The following is a 25,451-nucleotide window of genomic DNA, read 5'->3' on the forward strand; positions in this document are numbered from 1 at the left end:
TTAGCCCACACTACCCTTAAGACAGGATGGACCAGGAAAACCATCATTTTACTGCCAAAATGGACTGGCTTGATTTGGAGTAGAGTCAGAAGTCCCCATGACCAGGGCATTGTCAAAAACAACAGTAATCTTGGTGACAAATAATTGGGGAGGGATGACATCATAGCTAGCCTTAGGTTATAATTAAGCTTAGAGCAAGCAACAGATTAGCAGACTAGTCACACATTTAATGGGAAAAAATGAAGAACATGACAGCTTTCCTTATACTCGACACAAAAATTAACTCAAAATGGATCATAAATTCAAATATAAGAATGAAAACTATAAAACTTCTAGAGAAGCACAAAATAGAAAATCTTCATGGCCCTGGAATTTCTTGGATTAGGCAAAGAGTTCTTAGATGTAACATCAAAAGCATCATCCATAAAAGAAAAAAAAGATAAATTGGATTTCATAAAAATTTAAAAAATTCTTGTGCCTCAAAAGACACTTAAAAAAATAATTAGACAAGCCACAGATTGGGAGAAAATATCTGCCAATCATAGACTTGATAAAAATGTAATCCAGAATATACGAACTCTTTTAATTCAGGGAGAATATAACATACAAAAGAGGCTAAGAATTTGAATAGACATTTCACCAAAGACATGGTTGATAAGTACATGAAAAGAGGCTCAATCACCTTAAGTTATTTGCATTAGAAGATGCAAACTAAAACTGTAATGAGAAACCACTTCATATATACTAAAATGGCTATAATAAAAAAGACAAACAAAAATAAGTGTTGGTGAAGATATGGAGAAACTGTAACCCACATATGTTGCTAGTAGGAATATAAAATGATTTGTCACTTTGCAAATGTTTAACAGTTTTTTTAAGTCATAAAAACTACTGACATGCTACAGCACAGATGAACCTCAAAAACATGCTAAGTGAAAGAAGTCAGACAAAAAAGATTACATATATGTTTTCACTCATATGGAATATCTATAAAAGGCATATTTTTAGACAAAAAGCAGATGACTTATTGTCTAGGGCTGTGTGTAGCAATGAAGATTCATTGCAAATGGGCACAGGAGATATTTTGGGGGCAATGTTCTAATGGACATTGCCCCCAAAATGGACATGTTCTAAAAGTGGACTGTGGTGGTCAGTTGCACACTTCTGTAAATTTACTAACAAACATTGAATTGTACACTAAGAACGGCTAAATGTAGGGAAATGACACTTCAATAAAACCATTTTTAAAAAGGAAAACACCTGTGAATGGTCTGCCACACCTCTCTTCTCTGTGTAAGGACAATCACTTATGTTCCAGATAGGAGCTGTTTCAACAGCCTGGATGCCAGAATGAAGAATATAAGAACCAGAGTGCAGGCAACTCACGATGGATGTGAACAAGAAAATTACCTTTGTTGCCGTAAGTCAATGAGATTGAGATTTGGGAATCATTTCTCACCCCAGTATAACATAGTATATCCTGACTGATAGACTTATCTTCCTGAGAAATAAAATGTATCATATATTGATGTTAATGAAGAACTTTCATTTAAGAAGTTAAATTATTATTAAAAGTACATTTTCTATAATTTCATAACTTAATGATTCCTTGTGTTAAAAATATAAACTTTCTGTTATAACTTTTTAGGTTTCATGTGACTCTAAATCGTATCACAAGATTATTTACATATATTTTCATAGCACTTTGCCTAGAGTTGAGAATATATTAATGAAGAAGATAGACATGGCCCCTGACTTCAGAAAGTTTATAGTTAAAAAAGAAAAAACAATGTTTACTATCTGTTTGCTTTCTATAATCTATTTTAAAACAACTGTATGTTTATTTTCATGTCCCAAGATAGTTTTTAAATTAAAGGAAGTAGATGATCTTTCAGTTTAAACTTCTATGACTATCATTTTATAATTCATATTTATTTATATTCATTTTTTATTTCTACCAGCAGATGGAACCCTTTAGATTTATTTTGTCTCAAACAGCACTATATAAACTTTCGTGATTTCTTCTAATTTTTAAGAAATGTTTTTCTTTGATGATAATAGGCAAAGATAATCATTCTACACTCCAAAAAACCCCTCACATTAATATAATTCATATCAGCATATTCAATTAAAGAATATTCAATTAAATATTCACCTGTTCACCCTATCTCATTACCCTCAATCCCCACATTCACACATACACAAAGTTGCAAGGCACATGGCCTCAGGGCCAAACGCTGTATTCTCTAAGGTGTTATGGTACTTTGCAGAAACATTTGTATGCATCTCTGTAAAGGTGTAGAGTAAAAGTCCTATTCTAGGAGCAAAACTGCACTAGACTGTGGCACTCAAAAGGATGGTCAAGCAGCAGCTCTCCAGCTTTCTGGTAGCTTCTCTCTCTGCACACAGCACCACTTGAGTTAAACCATGGTTGCTATGCTGAGGCAAAACAGCACAGGAAAAAGGATGATTTAACTTCTATTAGAAGCCACAGGCCAGACATAGTGGCTCATGTCTGTAATCCTAGTACTTTGGGAGGCTGAGGTGAGCAGATCACTTGAGATCAGGAGTTTGAGACCAGCCTGGCCAACATGGAGAAACCCCATCTCTACTCAAAATACAAAAAAAAAAAAAAAAAAAAAAAAAAAATTTTCAGGGTATGGTAGTGCATGCCTGTAGTCCCAGCTACTAGGGAGGCTGAGGCAGGAGAATAACTTGAACCTGGGAGGTGAAGGTTGCAGTGAACCAAGATCGCGCCACTGCACTCCAGCCTGGGTGACAGACCAAGACTCCGTCTCAAAAAACATAAACAAAAAAAAAAAAAATGAAGCCACAAATATGCTCTCATGGCTATAGCAGACTTTGCCCCAGGAAATTTCCTGAAGACTGAGGAGAGAAGAGAGAAGCTTTTTAAGTGCCTACTCTGCTTTGCTTTGAAAACAGTTTATAACAACTGGTTCTTCCACACCTGGTCTGGATGATTCAGGCTGGAGTTTATTGATGAGCTAGGCTGTGGCATTCTCCTTACAGACTATTATTCCAGAGACCCATCCAAGGTTATCTCACAAGAACCACAAGTCCAACAGAGAGCTGAAAACCAACCATCTTCAATAAATTGTATTATGAAGGAAAGGTGGAAAAGAAGCAATACTGAGTATACTAAAATCAAAATTTCTGTCCATAATCATTTATTTTAGGATTGACCTTCTCTGTTCTCCACCTCCTTGAAATTGTTCTCAGTCAAAAGTAGGAGAAAAAACCCATTATTATAAAAGAAACACAGTTCTGGCTCTAGAACTTCACTGTAAAGTGGCTCATACCTTACTTTCCACTATTTCCTAACATGAATCAAACTTTGTAACCAAATCAGTGTTCTCATTGTTTTTAAACAAACTGCCATGTCCATGTCTCATTGTTTCAGCTTCCATTCCTTTGGCACTGTTATCCCTACCCATAAAGTCACTTTCATTTAGGAAATCTCCTCCCTTAACACTATGTCCAAGTTTTAAATGCTAAAAGATGCTGTTTCTCAGGGTTCTTAGGGCTTATATCAGACACTGAAGTGTAATTCCATACTACCAGGTATTTGCCAATGTTTGTTGAAGAGACCTGTTGAGACTGGATGAGGAAGGGGATGCAAATGAAACCTGGGGTTAGAATGGTCACATGGTATGTCAAGAGAGACTGGCCTGAGGCTTTTTCCGAATTATCCCTTAAGTCTTACAGCATTGTATAGGAGCAGTAGGTTAATTCTATGAGGCCTGCTATAGTTAGGCTTTGGGTTCCCACACAAATTTCATCTTGAATTGTAATCTTCATAATCCCATGTGAGAAATCAGGTGGGAGGTGATTGGATCACGAAACAGTTTCCCCCATGCTGTTCTAGTGATAGTGGGTAAGTTCTCACGAGATCTGCTGGTTTTATAAAGCAGTTTTCCCTGCTCTTGTTGGCTCTTTTTTGAGACCATATGAAGAAAGTCTGCTTCCCCTTCACCTTCTACCCTGATTGTAAGTTTCCTGAGGCCTCCCCAGCCATGTGGAATTGTGAGTCAATTAAACCTCTTTTCTTTATAAATTACCCAGTCTTGGATAGTATCCTTACAGCAGTGTGAAAATGAACTAATACAAGCCTAAGCAAAGCAAGAAAATGAAGAGTTCAACTAAAGTTGGCAAGTTTCTTGAAAGTGCCTGATGCAAGAATAACAGAAATAAAACCAATACCCGAGATGGGAACTGGAAAAAGCTTATGGAGAAAACTTGAAAGAATCTAATTGTCAAGAAAAATAGAAATTCAGAAGTGTTTTGTGCTGATAGACAACTAAAGATCAGATGAGACAAAAACTGTCTCTGAAGATGCCAGAGCTGACACCTGACAACCAATGCCAAAATCTTCCTCCACCCCCATATCTTGGCATTTTACAAGTGTTATGGTCACTGGACCTGCACTGGGAGAACACAGCTGTAACTCCAAAATGATTGAGTTTCTACCAGTCAGCAGAATGGGTCTCATAATCAAAATTAAGTTAAGAAATGTGATAATAGTTATATTTCTTGAAAGCTGACTGCATTGACTGAGACTCAAGCCCAAATTCCTGTCACTTTCTGATACCTCACTATTAGGTATGACACCAATCAGTACAACCTCCAGCCCCCAAGAAAAATATATTCAGAATTGATGGATAAATTTGAAGTAAAAACATGTCTACACAGTATGAATGTTTTCAAATAGTTGTCCTATTGATGGAAATAATCTTGCATCATGTGTTTGTGTTGGTAGTAAAAGGAAGCCAAAATAGTTGATCCATAAGCTCTCTATGGTCATATCCTCACCAGACTGACCAAATTTGTAGGCAGAATAGAAGCAGACCCAAGTTTCTGTATTTATATTTCTTACTTGAACTTCATGATGAAAAACATAAAACTGTTCTGAGTTATTTTAACATTAAACACATTCATCCTTGGAATTGGAAAATGCTAATGCTTTCCTACGCCCATATGCTGAATAAAATTGAAAGTAAACAGAGCTAGCATATTTTGGGAATTGCTACTATAGTCATCAAAGCAATTAAAAACGCATTTCAAGGTGGTTATTATAGTTGTATTTGTTGTTATTTATATATCTAAAGTAGAGGCACTTCTGAAGTAGTATATTATGCCACATATATTATCAGCATAAAAACCAAGAAAATCTATCCATTTCGTAAATATCTGGATTAGCCTTTAAGGCCTAAAATTTTTAGCTCCAACATCTTAAGGATGAAGTCCTTCCTGTACTATCACAAACTTAATATTTTGAAATTAAATTACATTTATGGTTATAAAAGTATAGTAGATTAAGAATAATTATGTTTATTTGAGTCATACCTATATGAATCTCCATTTATTTGATAAGGTTGCAATAACCTTCTCATAAAGTAAAAGTCTTTTTAAAGAATTAATAGTATAGTTTGTCCTGGACTAACATTGCTTACTCTGCCTGATATATTTATTTACCAATGTAGAAAGAGGAAAAAAATAAGCTTTGCTGTAAGAACCCTATTTACATTATGCTAAATATTATATTAAAATTCTTAATAGAATAGGAATTTGTGTAAAGTTCTTCAGTCAGCTTATATTTTCCCATACTTATATAATCGTTTTTATAAAATAATTTGTCTCTTCAACCACAGGGTAAACACAGGGAAGACAGACAAAAAATGTTGTACAGTGTTCTCTATACCTCTAGGTATCATACACTTTTTTTTTTTTTGAGACGGAGTTTCGCTCTTGTTACCCAGGCTGGAGTGCAATGGCGTGACCTCGGCTCACCGCAACCTCCGCCTCCTGGGTTCAGGCAATTCTCCTGCCTCAGCCTCCTGAGTAGCTGGGACTACAGGCACGCGCCACCATGCCCAGCTAATTTTTTGTATTTTTAGTAGAGACGGGGTTTCACCATGTTGACCAGGATGGTCTCAATCTCTTGACCTTGTGATCCACCCGCCTCGGCCTCCCAAAGTGCTGGGATTACAGGTGTGAGCCACCGCGCCCGGCCCTATCATACACTTTTACAGGTTTGAGCTATACTTTGTGCCTGGAAAAATCTCATTCTATATCTCAAAAAGTTTTATGTGTACTCCCCTCTTTTCCTCGCAAACATGTGACCCATAGAGTGCCAAAAGAAAGTGCTATTTATGTAAAATTAAGCCAAAATTATTGAACAGTTTGTGACAGGAAAATCACAAAAGTGGCTATCATCCTTACAAATGCCCTAAGCATATTCATGGTGCCCATTCATCTCCTGTGAAAGAATGAAAGCCTCTGTGTAGTTTAAACGTACTTCAGGAAACTGTAACAGTTACACTGACATTTCCAACCAATCTCATATGGCCAAGATTCTTCCCCAAAAGGAGTCCTAATCTTGGATTCTGGATTTTGACCTAGGCCACACCTTATACTCTGCGTGTATTTCCTGATTGTGTCAAATAGATGCTGCCCTACATTTTCCAGAGCTTTCCATGAGTGCTGCCTGGCATTATGGAAACACATTAAAAGGTCTCAGCTACCAACAAATAGACTTGTCATTTTAATAGATGCCTGGGCTCCTTTCCTTGTGGTTTTAACTCTTGGTTTTCTATTTCACTGAATTTATTAGCTATATTCTGAGCCTAGAGCAACAGGGACTGAAATTTTTATACATGTACTTACATAAGAAGATACCATCTTCTTCATCAGAGGTTTCGATTTGATGAGTCTTGTGGGTTGTTTACAGTCTGCCTTGGGCTTTAAAGGAAACCCCTCTTTGCTAGAGTGAATTCTGTGGCAGCTTGAGTGCTTGTTATGGCCACATCCCCATTCTGGTTAAAGCTAAAAAATCTACACTCATTTTGAGGAAATCTGCCTATGTCAGTTAACTCTTGTTTGTGACAACGAACCCCCAAATCTCAGTGGTATTTATTGAGGTCATACATCAGTTGGTTCACATAGGGGTGATCCAGCTCAAACACTTAGATATACCCTCCATGTCTCTCATTCTTTTCCTGGGTTTAAAAAGCTGGTACATGGCCAGGTGCGGTGGCTCAAGCCTGTAATCCCAGCACTTTGGGAGGCCGAGGCGGGTGGATCACGAGGTCAAGAGATCGAGACCATCCTGGTCAACATTGTGAAACCCCGTCTCTACTAAAAATACAAAAAATTAACTGGGCATGGTGGCGTGTGCCTGTAATCCCAGCTACTCAGGAGGCTGAGGCAGGAGAATTGCCTGAACCCAGGAGGCAGAGGTTGCGGTGAGCCGAGATCGTGCCATTGCACTCCCGCCTGGGTAACAAGAGCGAAACTCCGTCTCAAAAAAAAAAAAAAAAAAAAGCTGATACAGGCTTGTTTTTCCCTTGGCAATGGCAGAAATGCACAAAGATAAGAAGAAATATAAAAGTTATTTTCACTGAGACTCGACGCTGGCATGTTGCCACTTCGTATCATTCTTTTGGCCAAAGTCAGTCACATGACCAAGCACAGAATGTAATCAAATAATGAGAAAATATATTCTGCCTCTTCAGCAGGAGGAATGCAAAGTCCCATGGCAAATGGCACAGATACATAATGAATAAAGAACTGAGGGCATTAATGCAAATTACCATACTGCCACGGCTTTTCCTTGCTGTGAACCACAGGATCACACTCCCTTCATCTGATCCAAGAGCAACCATCTACTGTGGCTATCAACTTATGAGGTAGCCCAACACAAGAGTTCTGTTCAATAAGATAACTTGGGTTCCACCTAGGTTCTTAGAATAACCATACTATGCCAGTGCAAAGCTGCTAGTGAATATAGTTTCTATGAGTAGATGAAAAAGTGAAGGAAATTGGTATGTACCTTTCCTGGAGTGGTAAGAAACTATACTTTCTAACTCTGTCTCTTTGCTAGGGATCTTCCTGTCTAATTTCTGTGACGCAGGAAGTGGCCAAAAATCAGCTTACATTAATCTCTACTCTGAGACACATCTTTGTCTTTGTAAAGACCCACTCAGTGGTGAGAAAAAACTGCTCCTGGCCTCACCTCTAGAACGAGAAAATTAGTCCTAATCAGACTAATTAAATACTGTGAGTGTTTTTGGGCTCCCATTCAAATTTTTAAAAGATGTTTTAAAAAATGGGTAAAGATAAGTAAGGGGTGCTTGTAGTTATTATCCAGGCCAATACTTTTGTATTAGATTTTCTCCTCCCTACTCTTTAAACTTGATTGTTGTTGATCATTCAGGAATTTACGAGCTATATGTTTACTGAAATTTTTGTGTTTGTTATGATGCCCCTGCCACACACACTAACACAATATTGTGGAAGGGGCATCCCACGGGAGTTGTCTCCTTCATCAGAGATCATTCTTCCTCAAACCCAATTCTGAGAAATCCCCTACCCATAGATAAATAAGTCAGGAATAGTCACTTGACACAACACCAGTTAATCCACCCATTAGCCAATGGCTAGGTGAGAAATATCAGCCTAAATGAGGTTTGAATAATTAGCTATGTCAAACAGATTTAGTCTAAGAAATTTGAATTGAAATCTAGAATGGGGGTAGGGGATAGGGAGGAAGACAGAGAAAAATAACCCCAGAGAGTAGTCACAGCATGTCAGTGGTAGACCACTGGTACAGGGATCTTTCCAGCTCCCTTAAATCCAGAACAAGCCACCAGCTCCTATCTTCCTATTCATGTACGGCATGAATCTATACCTTGGAGTGCCACGATATCCCATCTCTTGTATCATTAAGTGAATTCTAATAAAAACCCCCAGTAAGTCCATAAATGGAAATTAAAATAACTAAAAAAACAGGCACTTATTACTCCTCTCCACTAGCCACACCCACTCTGGGAAGCTGAAGCTGAAGAAGCAGGCGATATTATCTCTGAACCTTCATGTGCACACCACATTCTGCCAGCATGCTAGAGGTTTGCTATAGGTAAGTATACAGAGTAACTCTACAAGGCTCTGTGATATTCTGACATTTCAAACTATTAATCTTTAATAGAAAAGATAAATCAAAGGCAGGTTACCTTGGAAATATTTTATTTAATAATTTTCTTAAGTTACCTCTTACAACTTTGATCCTTCTCTGGAAGTCTATACTTGAATCTGAAACTTGTACAAATTTTTAAAAATTCAACTTTAACTTAAAAATTACTCAATACAAAAACAAGAAAGGCAACAATATGTTTTTGAAATGAATCAGGATCAAAATACTTGCTATTTTTTTCTCATTAAAAATTTTGCCTATTCTTCCTAATCTCAGATACTCTCCTGCATGTCCTTTCATATTAGACGGAAGTCCATACATTAGTCACCCCTGCATATCTGTCCTTTGAAAGCCATGCTTAATCTTACATCTTATGAAACAATTGAGAGAAACTTTTTCTACCAATTTCTTTCAAAACATGATTTATTCTCTTGTATCTTTCATTGCCAGAAAAACAGATATTGTTTCATTCTCTGTAAGAAATGCTATTTCTAGAAAACTCCAATGGTCTCTTCCATTAGAAAATATCATCTAATCATTTCATACTCTAAATAAAAATTCAGTTGCTACTGTTCAAGAATTCTGAAATGTAACTTTTCTAGTCTCTGTGTCCATGGCAGTAGACAAGACTAATTTTCACCAAGGATATAAAATAGGGCAAGTGGAGATGTGGTCTAAAACCATATTATCACACACAAATATTGTCTGGCTTGCTCCCAAAACTACTCTCCACCTATGGAGACTCACTCACTCTACTTTGAGTTCAATTGGACCTAGATGAGCTTGAGCTTGAATCAACCAGTGGGAACTTCCCCAATGGGGAGAATTTCCAGAATGTTGCTGGAACAATAGAGAAATATGCATTCTATCTTTCTGGGATCATGAGTATCACATTTTCCAGTATCCATCTCACTTGTGATTCACTTTATAGCAGCCATTTGGCTTTAGTAGAACTGACACAACCCCCAAGTTCAGAGGTGGCTTATCCTGTTTAGTAGAAGCCAATCAATCAAGAGAGTTCTTTTCCCTCTTTCCCTAGATATTGAGTCCAGGATGGGCAATGACCTAAATTGGTCCTCACAGAATGGAAAACAGAACTTCTCTCAATAACTGAGGGAAAATATTTATTCTCTTGCTCTGACTGATGTGGTGTGCATCTGTGAGGATTAGAACCATTACAGCTACAGCTGACACAGAAAGAAGAGCTGAGAGAATCCCAGAGAGTTGATCAGACAACATCCAAAGCTTTACTACATCTGGATTTTTAGCTGTTATGTGAGCTAATACATCTATTATTTAAAGCACTTTGTGCTGAAGATCATGTAATGTATGCCTGAAGTTTTCATTAACATCTTTGCCATTACATAGCGAAAGCTCACCTGAGAATAAAGTCAAAGTGAAGAAAAGCAGCACTGGGAAAGAAAGCAGGATAGATTGATTGCTGGTGACATCACCTGAGGTCCCTTCTTCATTGTAAATTAATGCAGTATCCTTTTTTATTTAAATTAATCTGAGTTGGGTTTCACTACTGGCAAATGTGAATTCCTGAGTAATTGAGTAGTGTTTCTGGTTTGTACAATTTAGTGGCTCTGAGATGATTATCTGATTATTTTTTCAGCGAAAGGGGATCACCACAAGAACTAAATTTGAAAATAAAATCTAGTCTTTCAGAACTAAATTGATTATAATATAGTCCCTGATCAGAAAAACTAAATTTTAGTTATTATTCAGTCCAAATCACCAATTCACTATTTTAAATGATAGTATTGGCTAAAAAATACAGAGAAAGTTTGAAAATGATTTAAATAAATTCTATCACCCTTAATACCTGGTTAATGCCTATTCTATATGTTCCTATAGGATGATTATCATTTGTACTACATTGCAGGCTTCAAAGGAGGCTTAAAGCTTCTTCTTTCACTAAAACCATGAAATGAAGAAAAATTATGTAGCTAAGGCCAAGAGCATTGCTGGGTTCCATTGTTAAAGGCTAAAACTTCCAATATGGCAAAGGGGTTTGGCATCCCTGTGGCTTCATTTTTTTCCTTGTACTTACTGTTTTAAGAAAACTCTCTTTGGATCCTTTCTTTACCAGAGGATCCTACCTTAGGCTTTTCTTTTTTTCGATGCATCTATTATTGTTACAGGAACTTTAGCTCCTTTTTTTGTAGTTTTTCTTATCCTCTCCATACCTTCCTTGGCCTTTGCTGCTGCCACTCTCAGGCCCCGACGAATGAACAGCACACTGTATCAAGGGAGTCAGACAAGCTGACCACAGTGTGATGGTTAAAACTGAAACTGAAACAGAGAATAGCTCTATTAGATGATATTTCAACCAGCCTATGAAAACTAATCTCATGAATCAATTCCATCCCACAATAAAGGATACCTCTACCATAATCTAAGTATCAGTTACAGTAAATTGACATTACCCAAATTCTCTGTGCTTTTAATCTCTCTAAGCCTCCGTTTCTCATTTGCATTAATGAAGATAATAATGGTATCTAACTCACAAACTAATTGTAAGAATTAATTGTATATACAGAACCTAGGCGCTGAGTAAGCATTCAATATATGTTAGGTATTAAAACATATCTCCATCATGGCATTTATTAGACTATAATAGAATTATCACAGAAGAGGCACCTCTTTACAGGGCAGCAGGAGACAGAAGTGCCAAGTGAAGGGAAAAGAATCCATTATAAAACCATCAGATCTTGTGAAAACTCATTCACTATCATGAGAACATCATGGGGGTAACCTCCCCTCTCCATGATTCAATTACCTCCCAATGAATTCCTCCCATGACACATAGAGATTACAGCAACTACAATTCTAGATGAGATTTGGGTGGGGATGCAGCCAAATCATATCATTCCACGCCAGCCCCTCCCAAATATCATGTCCTCACATTTCAAAATACAATTGTGACTTTTCAACAGTCTCCCCAAAGTCTTAGCTTATTTTAGTATTAACCCAAAAGGTGAAGTCCAAAGTCTCGACTGAGACAAGGTAAGTCCCTTCGGCCCATAAGCCTAGAAAGTTGAAAGCAAGTTAGTTACTTCCTATATAAAATTAGGGTATAGGCATTGAGTAAATACACCTATTACAAATGGGAGAAATTGGCCAAAACAAAGGGGCTACGGGCCCTATGCAAGTCCAAAGTCCAAAATCTGATAGAGTAGTCATTAAACCTTAAAATTTTAAAATCATCTTCTTTGACACCACACCTCACATTCAGATCATGCTGATGCAAGAGGTGGGCTCCATGGCCTTGGGCAGCTCTGCCCCATGGCTTTACAGCCCCTCTCCTGGCTGCTTTTACAGGCTGGCATTGAGTGTGGCTTTTTCAGGCATACGGTGCAATTTGTTGGTGGATCTACCATTCTGGGGTCTGGAGGATGGTAGCCTTCTTCTCACAGTTCCACTAGGCAGTCCCCCAGTGGGAACTCTGTGTGGTAGTTCCCACCCTACATTTCCCTTCTACACTGCCCTAGCAGAGGTTCTCCATGAAGGCTTCACCCCTGCAGCACACCTCTGCCTGGACATCCATGTGTTTCCATACTGAAATCTTGGTGGAGGTTCCCCAACCTCAATTCATGACTTCTGTGCAGGCCCAACACCATCTGTGAGCTGCCAAGTCTTGGGGCTTGCACCCTCTGAAGCAATGACCTGAGGTGTACCTTGGCCCCATATAGCTAAGGATGGAACTGAAGCATCTGGGATGCAAGGCACCATGTCTAGAGGCTGCACAGAGCAGGGGAACTCTGGCCTGGCCCAGGAAACCATATTCTCTCTTAGGCTTCCAGGCCTGTCATGGGAGGGACTGCTGTAAAGGTATCTCACCTGCCCTGGACATATTTTCCCTATCGTCTTGGTGATTAACATTCAGATCCTCATTATTTACACAAATTTAGGCAGCCAGCTTGAATTCTCACCAGAAAATGAGTTTTTCTTTTCTATCACATCATCAAGCTGCAAATTTTCCAAAGTTTTATGGTCTGCTTCCTCTTGAATGCTTTGCCACTTAGAAATTTCTTCTGTCAGATACCCTAAATCATCTCTCTCAAGTTCCAAGTTTCATAGATATCCAGGGCAGAGGCAAAATGCCACCAGTGTCTTTGCTAAAGCATAGCAAGAGTCACCTTATTCCAGTGCCCAACAAGTTCCTTATCTCCATCCGAGACCACCTAAGCCTGGACTTCATTGTTCATATCACTATCAGCATTTTGGTCAAAGCCATATAACAAGTCTCTAGGAAATGCCAAACTTTCCTACATCTTCCTGTTTTCTAAACCCTCTAAGTCTCTAGGAAGTTCAAAAATTTCCCACATTTTCTTGTCTTCCTTTGAGCCCTCCAAACTGTTCCAACCTCTGCCTGTTACCCAGTTCCAAAGTTGCATCCACATTTTCAGGTATCTTTATAGCAATGCCCCATTACCTTGGTACAAATTTACTGTATTAATTCATTCTCATGCTGCAAATAAAGACATACCTGAGAGTGAGTAGTTTATAAAGGAAAGAGGTTGACACACAGTTCCGCGTGGCTGAGGAGGCCTGAGGAAACTGAGAATAATGGAAGAAGGCACCTCTTCAAGAGCAGCAGGAGAGTGAAGTGCTGAGCAAAGGCAGAAGAGTCCCATATAAAACCAATAGATCTCATGAGAACTCACTACCATGAGAACAGCATGGGAGTAACAGACCCAGTGATTCAGTTACCTCCCACTGGGTCCTCCCCACGGCATTTAGGAACTAAAATTTAAGATGAGATTTGGGAGGGAACACAGCCAAACCCTATCACCTGTCTTATGCTACTGATGCGGGGGACACTAAAATGTCTGAGGACTGAGAAGAAGTAGAAGAGACGGGAAGGGCTCTGATTATAAATACATACTTCTGAATCTGTTTTTTTGTAAGGAACCACTCCTTTGCTTGTCCCCCAGATCAAAATCATCCAATTTCCTAAGAATATAATTGTCAGAAGCTTTTGAACCAAAGCAGCTCCATATTGAATAGGAGCTGGGTAAAATGAGGCTGAGACCTGCTGGGCTACATTCCCAGCAGGTTAGGCATTCTTAATCACAGGATGAGTTAAGAGGCAGGCACACGATACAGGTCACAAAGACCGCACTGATAAACGGGATGCAGTAAAGAAGCCAGCCAAAACCCGCCAAAGACTAGATGATAATGAAAGTAACCTCCAGTCATCCTCACTGCTCATTATGTCAATTATGATGTATTAGCATGTTAAAAAACACTCTCACCAGAACCACGACACTTTACAAATGTCATGGTAATGTCTGAAAGTTATCCTATATGGTATAACCCTCACTCAGTTCCAGTTTCTGAGACACCATTAATAATCCACCCCTTTTTCAGCATATAATAAAGAAATAACCTAAAAATAGCCACCAGTAGCCCCTGGGAATGCTCTATGAAGCATTTTATTCTCCCTTCTTTTATTCCTTTATTTTCTTAATAAACTTGCTTTGACTTTATTCTGTTAACTCACCTGCATTCTTTTTTGCATAAAATCCAATAGCCCTCTTTTGGGTCTGGATCAGACTCCTTTCGTAACAAAATGACCCATTGGAAGTGCTTATTTCTTACATACTTTGAGTAGTATTAGTTTTTTAATAAAATCTTTGGAAATTTTTAAAGTTCTGGGCTCCAAAACCCGTCTTCCGCCTTATAATTTTATCAGTATTGGCCATAATAATGAATGTGTTTGGATCCAATCAATATTTTTCATACAAAATGGGAGTGCTGCACCCTCACAATTTTGAATATTATTTGCAAAGTGTATAACCTATGAAGGCTTGGAGGAAATAGTAAAATTAGAAGGCAAGAAAGGTATTTTTTATGGTGACCTTGTTTAAAAACTGGAAGAAAATCGTTTTTCATTTTTGGAGGGTTTATGATCTCTCTAAATATGCCAATAAAACAAAGTTAAACATAATATACTTGTGTATTCGTAAACCAACTCATTTATTGTATACCTGCAAAAGGTGTTATAAATAGGCATCATATATATTTTCTCAAAATGTCCAATTCTCAAACTTAAAAGTTTATTATTATTTTCCCTTGTAGCTTCAGTATTTTCCAAAGATTTTTATAAGGATAGTTATTTAAATTTGACTCTCAGGAAGGCATCCTGTTTTGAAACTTTCAGTGTCCTTGGCATTCAGAATATCATTCACTCAGGTGCACTTCACAAACCTGAAAACACTGGAATTCTAAAATGTTGAAAAAAACACTGGAGTCACTAAAAGAAATTTTAAACAAATCTTCTCTGGAGATTTAATAGAGAGCAGATTAATTTTCTGCACAAATCATCTTGGGTACACAATTTGCAAAAAGGAACTAGTCTCTCAAATTTCCTTTATGCTTTTCCCTACTAGGTGATAATGTTTAGTATTTTTTTACCTAGAGGCATGATCTGCTTTTGACATGGCTTGCAAAGTTAGTGCACTCTGTCATAATGTAAATCCACATTCTTAAATACAAAACAAGTTAGCAATGGTCTTCTTGCTCCTTTCTGCCAATTCCCAACAGACAAAATTAATTAATTGATTAATTAAAGTAGCTCTTTGTTAGAGAAAGGGCTTACAGGGAGACAAAGAAGGACCTTGGTGGAGTTCATTGCTTTTCCTCTAACCCTAGCTTCCTGGATGAAATTTTTGATTAGACGCTATTGCATTTTCCATTCATGTGCAAGAAATATGTAATAAAACTTTGGTAAATGGAGCTCTTCCCACACTGCAACTTGTTGCATGAACTTTGAAAAATTGTGGCCTGTTCTCTTAAAAACATATTGTAATGTACAAGTACTATTTGCCATCCCTGCTTTATCCACACCAACCCTCAAAGATCTACACATTAAGAAACAGTACAGAAATCCTTCAGTTATAGAAATTCAGTGATTCAGTTTTTGGGTTATAGAATTGCAATATAAGAAAAATACACCCAAGGATTGTTAAGACCTAGGGACTTGTGTCTAGAAAATTAAGTCCAATTTCAAAAATGATGGCCCTGTATTCCTTGGGATTTTGAGAGTGTAATAATAATAATAATAATTGTAAGAGGCCTTCTGTGGTAGGCTGAATAATTGCCCTCTCCCTCAAAAGATGTCAACAGTTGAATCCCTGGAACCTGTGAATGTGTTACAAAGTAAAAGGGAATGTGAAGATATGAATAAGTTAAGGATCTTGAAATGGGGAAAATATCCTGGATTATCCAGGTGGGCCTAATATAATCATAAGGATCATCATATTAGGGAAGCAGGAGGGTCAAAGTCAAAGAAACTGATGAACTAACATACCAAAGAAGAACTTTTCCTGGGTAAGCTGAACTTTTTAACTACTTTTTTTCCTGGGGGAGTATCTGTTGAGTCTGTGCATGGACTGAGGGTAAGGCTTGCCACAAATAGAGGGACTCTAATAGCATAAAGAGGAAGTGAAACATTTGATGCTTCTGTGATCTGGAGCAAAGCCTCAAATATATAAGTGGAAAGACTAGAAGAACCAGTCAGCTGGACCTAGCCCAAACTACTAACTTAGATAATCAGGAACATATAAAATGACTTTTGTTTTGGAGTGGTTTACGAGTGTGGCAATAGGTAAGGTATAAAATTTGAAAATTCCTCAAATGTAGGAAGAGGATTCAGACGCATATAGCTAAAAAATTAAAAACCAAACAACATAAAATCATTGCAAATACAATTATATAAACAAACACAAAAATAAAATAATCAGCTCACAAGGAAATATAGTGCTGTGATAGACACCAATTATGGTCACTTTTTTAAAAAGTTATTTAAAAATAAAATAACACTATGTAATTTTATAAAAATAAATTTGACAATCTAGAAAAAAGATGAATACTTTTCTAAGAAAAGTTAAATAATTAAGGACTCAGAAAGAGATTGAAGATTACAGTGACCAAAAACTATGTAATTGAAAAAACAAAGATCTTAAAAAAAAAAATGCCCAAGGTAGTTTTGCAGATGAGCTATATACAATGCTCTTCAGAGCACTGTACAAGAGAAATTTTTCCTGACTAATTCTATGAATCTAGCCTAATACAAATCCCAAAACTGGATGAAGATTGCACAAGTCCATCCCACTTTAGGAATACCAATCTCATTTATAAAGTCAGCAAATTCCAAAATATTATTAAATTAAACACACTCATTAAAATAGTGATAAAATTAAAGAATTTTATCTAGGAATGAAAGGATGGTTCATCAGTAAATCATTATAGTTCAATTTATTAACAGAATAAAGAATAATTATATTTTATATATTTAGAAAGAGTATTGATAAAATTTAATGTTTATTGGCAATTTTTAAAATACAGTGCTTTATAAGCTGTGAATATATAGAAACTCTCAATGAAATTTTCACAAAAAAAACTACTTAAAGATGTGATATCAAAAATTCAGAAATAAGACAAAGATGCATACTCCCACAAATACTAGTCAATATTTTGCTGGCAGTTCTGGCTAACTATATTAGTCTGTTTACATGCTGCTGACAAAGATATACCCAAGACTGTGCAATTTACTAAAGAAAAAGATTTACTGAGACTTAAACTTCCACATGACTGGGAGGCCTCACAATCATGGTGGAAGGCAAGGAGGGATAAGTCACATCTTACATGGATGGCAGCAGGCAAAGAGAGAGCTTGTGCAGAGAAATTCCAGTTTTAAAAACCATCAGATCTCATCAGACCCATTCACTATAATGAGAAAAGAATGGGAAAGACCCACCCCAATGATTCAATCATCTCCCACCGGGTCCCTCTCATAACATGTGGGAATTAAAGGAACTACCAGAAGAGATTTGAGTGGTGACAGAGAGCCAAACCATATCACCAACAAAATAAGAAAAAGAAACAATAGATAAATACTGAAAAGAGAGAAAAAAATTATCACTAGTAGGAGGCGATATGGATGTCAACATAACAAAACCAAGAGAATCAACTTAGAAATGATGAGTAATAAAAGTTCATGGAGATGTCTGGATACAAAGTTATTTTTTTTTTTAATTAGTTTTCTTATACAGGAGCAATAAGAGAAAATGTAATAAAAATTTTCCTTTTTACAATTGCATAATAAAACTTTAAAACATGATTTTGAAACAATGTGCATCTATGTAAATAAAGTCTTAAAATTATTTATGGACATCAACTAAGACTTACAATTGTCAAATTCCAAGTGATACAAACCCAATTCAAACAATCTTAACCAATTGAAAGCAAGGTCATTGGCTTGTGGTACTAGGAATGACAGGGGTTGCAGCTGGTTTTAGGCACAACTGGGTTTAGGGACTGAAGAAAGTTACTGGGCCTTTGTTATGCTGGACACTTGTTTTATTTACCCTGTGCTCCGTTCAGAGACTGCTCCTCCCCAAATCTACTTGTGTAATTCAAAAAAAATTACCAATTACAGTTCCCCCCTTCTGTTTACAGATTGAACACACAATCTAACTCCTAAAGTACCTAAAATTGATTTGTGTGTACTGTATAAACCAGAGATCCAAGTTTTTGTTCCATTATTTCCCCAATACCAAGTATTGAATAGTCTCTTTTCTCCCAGTAATCTGTTGCCAATCTGTAACATAATCAAATTGACATTTATGCATGAACCAAATTCTGGGTTCTGTTTTGTTTCCATGTTCATTTCATGTAATCAGTATACCACACTATTAATAAATTTCATCTTTTCTTTTTCCTTTTCTTGTATTCTCTTTTCTATAACATCCCATTCTTCAGTCAATTCCATTATAGTCTCATTATGTGAGGGTTTGTTTAAAACTGATTATGGTTCTGCCATGAATTTCCCATGTAAATCCATGGCTTGGTGTAGAAGAAAATGAGAACGGAAATGAGAATGTGGGTATACAGAAGACCAGGAAGACATAAGCCCCTGCATATCCAGTGAAGTAAGGGCCTCAGATTTCTACCGTTTTGCGGATTTGAAGGTTAAAGGCAAATTTTATGTAAGTTTCAGGTACAGAATAACTTGTCTCACAACTGTATTACACAAGGGTTTATAGAAATCTCTTTTAAGTTGCTTTGAATGTAAATTGTGTAATCTTAAATTTTGCTCATTTTTCTAACAAATTTTGACGTCTAATTGAATTTTATTTCATTATGAAAACTTTTTCCTTTAATTTTATTGGCTGTTATATGCTTAGGTTATTAATGAGCTCATGTATGGAAAAGTAGTACCTATCATAAGGCAAATAGCTAAAAATATGAAGTGACACGTATTTCATATGTGGTTGTGTGTGTGTATGGACAGTAAATTCTCTAACAAATACTCCAGAAACTATCTCAAAATACTGCTTCCCTGATTTTGTACTTCTCCTCCTTAAGGTGTACTATTTATTCTATTAATCCTTCAATTTGGCTAGTGTATACGTGTATATATACATTTCTAATTAGTGGCCTTATTAAAATCTAAGCCCCTGGGGAACAAGATCTGATTTGAATAAGTTTTGAATTTAGTCTAGTGATGAGTTCAGTGTTCAGTATTTTCAACTTCTTAGGAGTTAGGCATTCTTTGCTTTGTATTCCTGAGTCATATATGCCATATGTGTACACAGCATAATTGATTCCTTTATTCCTCTCTTCCAAGACACAGTCAACTCCTTGGAGAAAAATGCCAATTCTTGTTTATGCTTAGTTTCTATGTTCCTGGCAATCTTAAATGTATAATAATTATAGTTAGTATGAAGATACACACTTAGTACTTGTTAAATGAGTAAATAGTATAGTAGAAAGAGGCAGACAGACGAGTTTGAAAACAAGTTCTGCTAGTTGTGACACTGGATAAAGTATTAGAAGTCCGTGTCCTCATTAGTATCATATTAGTAATATCATATTTGCTACTACTTTGGTCTCTTTTATAGCCTTGGGAACTGTTAACTATTTAGAATCTGTGAAGGCAATACACTAAGGGACTAAAAGAAGTACAAAAGTCTGTTAAAATTCTTCTCTAAGCAGTCACTTTTATTTTCCTTTTCTATCAATCTTGCCTGCTTCATCACCTTCCCTTCCTTTCTTACTTCAACTTGCTTATTTTGTTTTCTCAATTCTGCTAATTGCTAACCAAGAAAACATCTCTCTTGCCCCTTGACATAAGAATGGAATTCTTGGTACCTCTTTTGGAGTGTTTGTATCTGTGGGTGTGGTCAAGGTACTGTACATGTGTAATTTAAATATGGGAATTGAGGGATTTCTTAGAGAAAGAAAATTCTAATTCTGATTTCTAATATCAGAAGAACAGGAAATAACCACCATCTTAATTAGGGGCAGTAATACCTAAGGCTTCATCTTATCATTATTATTTGAATTAGAATATTTTGCACTTTCTAGTGTGCCCTATCATAATCTTAACTCTCATGCCAATATATGGAATAATATCTTTAAAATTTTTTGTAAACAATGAGTTTTAAGAATGACTTGGAAGAAGTGGTCATTGCTCTTTGGAGAAATTATAGGATCAACTATTTAAACACCGACATTAAATTTTACTGATTTTTCTCATGTGCTGCTGATTGTTCTATATGGAATAATTATTACTGTTACTAAATCACTTTTTTTTTTTTTTTCCAAGGTCTTGCTCTGTCTCCAGGCCAGAGTGCAGTGGCTGGATCTCTGCTCACTGCAACCTCTGCCTCTCAGGTTCAAGTGATTTTTCATGCCTCAGTCTCCCTAGTGGATAGGATTTCAGGTATGCGCCACCACACCCGACTAATTTCCGTATTTTTTAATACAGAAAGGGATTCACCACCTTGACCAGGCTAGTCTAAAACTCCTGACCACAGGCGATCCGCCTGTCTCGGCCTTCCAAAGTATTAGGATAACAGATGTGAGCCACCACATCAGGCGAATATAACTTTTTAGCTAAGATTTATGTATGTTTAAAAGTGTTTTGGTTTCCAACTCACTAGCAGTTTCCAGACTTCAAAGTTGATACCCATACAATAATTTTCTGGATTCGCAGAGCCTCGTACATATAATTCTCACAAGATAGCTTTAACGGTATTAATGAGGTCAAGGCCCTTACATTTTTTTTTTCCACCAGGTCCAACTTATTTTGCTTAGATTCAGTAAAAACCTCTAACCAGTCATCTTAATGTGAAAGCATGCTCTGTCTTCCAAAGAAGGCTGGGTTAAAATCTAGAGGACTTAAGTCTATTGGAAACTGTACATCAAATCCATGTCCTAGAAACAACGTCATTTTCAAATCTCTAGTATATTCTTTTGTATGCACAGTATTTTTGATGAAGCCCCTTATTTTGTGACAAACTACTGCTATATCAGCTCCCTAAAAAAGTGCAACTTAGTTTGGCACGAATTATTTTTCTTCTTTGTATAGTGAAAGGCGAATTTCCCCACCCTTCCATTTTGGTCACTGTAAGGAATCCTTTTTAGGGATCTATCCTGGGCTTCCTGCTGGACTTCGGCTTCATTTTTCCCCCAATACCTGAGAACTGGACCAATATTTGGTAAGAATTTGGCTCTGGGGAGTGCTACGTTGAGTGACAAACGGTTGAGGACGAAGGTTTTATTGAAGCATTTGAACCACACTTAAGTTTCCGTGTTGCTTTATTTGTTCCTTCTACCTAACGCAGGATATTGAATTCTGTGGGCTCCGGTTGGGTGGTTGGTACTTCGGGCGTTCAGTAATATAAGAAGCATAAAATGCTTTTTCCAGTAGGATAATAAACCTCATTTATATTAAGGGCGGCTTACTCCAACCTGTTTTACATAATATATTTCCCCCCCTCCTTTTTTTTTTTTTTTTGAGATGGAGTCTCGCTCCGTAGCCCAGGCTGGAGTGCAGTGGCACCATATCTGCTCACTGCAACCTCCGCCTCCCGGGTCCCAGTTAAAGCAATTCTACCTCAGCCTCCTAAGTAGCTAGGATTACAGGCACGATCCACTATGCCCAGCTAATTTTTGTGTTTTTTAGTAGAGACCCGGTTTCACCATGTTGGCCAGTCTGGTCTTGAACTCCTGACCTCGTGATCCGCCCGCCTTGGCCTTCCAAAGTGCTGGGATTACAGGCGTGAGCCACCGCGCCCGGCCTACATAGCATTTTTCTAAATCTTCTGCATGAACAAATTCTTCCTTGAGCCTTAGCACTGTTCAAGGTGCTAAGGGGACCCGGTCTGGCAACCTGCGCCCTATTCCGCGGGAATCTACCAGGACCCGGTGCGGCCTTGGGCGCCGCCGCCAACCAGATACTCCCTCCGGCTTTCCCACCCACCGCCCGTGAACCAGCCTCCATCCCGCTGCCTCAGCCGTCCACGACAGCGACACCCCCTCTCCGCTCCCGCGACTCCCCACCGCGCGGCTCGCAGCGTCAGACAACCAGTAACCGCCACCTCCGCTGGGGCATCCCAGCTCTATAGGCCCTGCGCGCTCCAGACACCTGCTTCTCACTGGCCACCGCCGCTGCCCCTCACCCCGCAGGCCTCTCGACAATTGGCCCCAGGCCGCCGCTTCGTCATCCTCAGCCTTCTCCTCGAGTACCGCCTCCATCGCCGGGTCATTTAAGTTTATCACAAATAAATAAATAAAAGAGGAAATAGAAATGCGTAGAAAGTAAAAGCAGTGGGAGGGCGGGAGGGAGGCGTGGAGGAAAATGAGGGAGGAGCGGAAGAGTAAGCAACCTAACTTGATTGCGTCTGTGTCGACCAATCACGGCTCACTCCAGACCGGTCTGACGCGCTCTCTGACCCAATAGCTTTCCACCTCTCGGATCACTGAACAACGAGATACGATTGACCTCTTCAGAGTGGTGAAGGTGCGGCGGGGGGGGAGGGGCGAAGTAGAAAGACCGTCGACCAATCGTCTGTTAATACTGCTCTGAGCGAAGCTTCCGCGCCCCAATGGATGTTTGAGATAGCGGATTGGGCCTCTTTTAGCCCAATCGAAGGTGGCAAAGATGAGGGAAGAGGAAGAAGGGGGCGGGGACAGGGGGCGGAGAGGAGAAGGAAGAGTGAATTTTGTTTATGGGCGGCAACCTCACGAGGGGCGTCCCATTCTCATTGGTTTACTGAAGCGAAGAGTGGCGTGAGAGCAATCCTATAGCGGGGAGCGGTAGAGGATTCGCGGAGTGAGGCGCCCAATGTGGGCCTTCTGCCGAAGAAGTAGGGGCGGGGGGAAGTTTAGGAGTTGAGGAAAGAAGATTAAAGAGCGCGAGGAGGTAACGCCAAAAACTCTAATTTGTTGTGGGGCGGGCGGGAGGAGGGAGGAGTGTGTGCGTGCGAGGGGGATGAGGCGTCTCCGAGGCGCCTGGAGTTGGGGGCGGTGGGAGTGGGAAGGAGGGGTGCCGGGTGGGGTTGGGAGAACGAGTTACAGAGCGGCGAGCCAGCGGGCCCTGAGCCGGGCGAGCGCGCGCGCCCTGCGCTCCGCCCCGCCCGCTCCCCCTCACTCGACGCCCCTCCTCGCGCCTGGCGGCGGCCTCGCCCGACCCAGCGGGGAGGCTAGAAGGAGGCGCGAGAGGGTCGGCGGATGGCGGGGCGGGGCGGGCCGGACGTCCCGCAGCTGGAAACGTGTCTTCTGCCTTCTTCTCTCTACTCCCTGCGCCTGGAGCCGCTGCTTCAAAGAAGAGGAGCTGAGGGGGACTAGCCGGGGCTCAGGATCTGCTAGAGGCACCCGCTTGTCTTCTGCCCCCTCCCTCCTCGCCCTCCCCCGCTTGCCGTGGCTTTCGCGGTCTCTGGAGCGTCTTCAGAGAACTGGGGGGCAGGAGGTGTCCCGGCCCCACAGCCGCTGGACGCCTTTCCAGACGCTGGAGCTCCCGGCCCCCGCCTGCTTCGCTTCTACGACTAGAGAGGAGGGGGCTTGGAAAGGGAAAACACACCTTTCCTTCTTTCTCTTCTCCTTTGGGTCACTTTGGAAACATTAAAGCATGTTAACTCCTTGATACCTGGGATAAAAATGGTTGAAAGGTTCTTGAAAGTTTAAAACAAATGCCGTCTCTCGTACGTTGTTTAATGCATTTCTGTGTGGCTTTTGGGTCCTTACCCCATCCCCCGCTCCCCCCCCAACGGTGTTATTCTTTTTAAGGATGCCGAAGAGGCAGGAGGCAGGGATTTTCTAAAAGTTCTATTGATAAACACACTTGCACAGACATATGTCAGGCACACACACAAACCATAAACATTAGCAAAAGGCACAATATGGCGTACAGCTACGCTACCTAGCGCAGTAATCCGCTGATCTTTCACTCCGAACCGGGTTGAATGAGGTCAGTAGCAGGATGACAGCTCTCCAATAAAGATCAGAATGAATCAGGAAGTAGTTTGGAAGCTTGCGGGTCTGTCCTGAGAATCAGCATTGGCCCAAGTTAAGTTGAACATGTTACCTTTCTAGACATGTAAAAATCTTCTCCACTATTTTTTCTATTAAAAATACCAAAATATTGCTAAAGTCAAGTTTCCTCACCGCATGACCATGTATAAATTCCAGCTAAACAAAATTGTAGAGACCATTCACCCAGTGTCCTCACCGCATGACCATGTATAAATTCCAGCTAAACAAAATTGTAGAGACCATTCACCCAGTGTTTTCAAGTGAACGCTATTCTGAAGTTACTGTTGTAACTTGTTGCCATTGAAAGTTTTGAAACACACCATTTTATAAATTATATAGCTGAAGACACGAAATTTAAGTGATAGCCAGTCATCCTTAATTTTGTAATGGTTTTTCATTTCTGTTCCTGCTCCTAATCTCAAGTACCTTTTGCTATCTTATGGGAATATTTATATAGATCCCCTTGCAGCCCCAGTCACATACAATCAGGCCTTCCTGTCCCTGGGTTCTGCATCTGTGGATTTAACCAACTGCAGATCAAAAATATTTTGGGTGTGTGGGGGGGAATAGATGGAATAGAATATATAGACCTTTTTCTTGCCACAATTCCCTAAACAATACAGTATAACAACGATTTAGTAATACACAGCATTTACTTGTATTAGGTATTGTAAGTAATCTAGAGATGATTTAAAGTATACGGGAGGATGTGCTTAGTTTATATGCAAATACTACACTATTTTACATAAGGGACTTGAGCATCTGGATTTTGGTTTCCTAGGGAGGTCCTAGAACTAATCTTCCGTGGATGCTGAGGGTCAGCTGTAAGTTTGCCCAGTCAAGATGTGGTTACTTTCTGCTTTTTTCCTTTTAAAACAAAGAATCTCTATTTTTCTAGTGAAAGAAAAAAAATTCACATTGATTTTCATGCCTTTGTTCTTTGTGATTCTTAGACTATATCAAAGTTGTTGCACATATAGTCCATGGTGATGTCCCTGTGCCATCTTTCAAATAGTCTCCCTATAAAGCTTATGGAATCGCCTTTGAGAAACTGCTGATGTAACTGTTCGGTGCTTAAGGGTTAATTTTCAAGATTAGGGTTGTGATTTTTATGGAGCTCAATTTTGGA

The 25,451-nt window shown here is 39.0% G+C and overlaps 2 protein-coding genes across 58 annotated transcripts in view; one reads left to right on the forward strand and one right to left on the reverse strand.

Moving 5' to 3' along the window:
- The window catches only part of LOC128929808 (uncharacterized), a 399,873-nt gene extending 377,069 nt beyond the window's left edge, over positions 1–22,804 (reverse strand). For 10 of the 37 annotated variants that reach the window (XR_013527629.1, XR_013527626.1, XR_013527628.1 and 7 more), the window contains exons 1-2: positions 13,485–16,784; positions 11,182–11,287 (exon numbers count right to left, since the gene is read on the reverse strand). Coding sequence is in view for 5 of the 37 variants with exons in the window: in XM_078352129.1 (XP_078208255.1) it covers positions 11,182–11,287; positions 13,485–13,668 (290 nt within the window). In the remaining 32 variants the exon portion in view is untranslated. Of the gene's footprint in view, positions 1–14; positions 6,775–11,045; positions 11,288–13,484; positions 16,797–22,470; positions 22,634–22,682 lie in introns of those variants that run through there. The other 27 variants (XR_013527641.1, XR_013527645.1, XR_013527647.1 and 24 more) reach the window with 14 other exon arrangements.
- Positions 22,805–23,143: 339 nt separating this feature from the next.
- Positions 23,144–25,451, forward strand: part of ZBTB20 (zinc finger and BTB domain containing 20) — an 829,160-nt gene continuing 826,852 nt past the window's right edge. For all 21 annotated transcript variants that reach the window (XM_078352092.1, XM_078352083.1, XM_078352089.1 and 18 more), the window contains exon 1: positions 23,144–23,213. The gene's annotated coding sequence lies outside the window, so the exon portion shown is untranslated. The remainder of the gene's footprint in view (positions 23,214–25,451) is intronic.

This window comes from Callithrix jacchus, chromosome 15 (genome assembly GCF_049354715.1).
Source record: "Callithrix jacchus isolate 240 chromosome 15, calJac240_pri, whole genome shotgun sequence".
Taxonomy (NCBI): domain Eukaryota; kingdom Metazoa; phylum Chordata; class Mammalia; order Primates; family Cebidae; genus Callithrix; species Callithrix jacchus.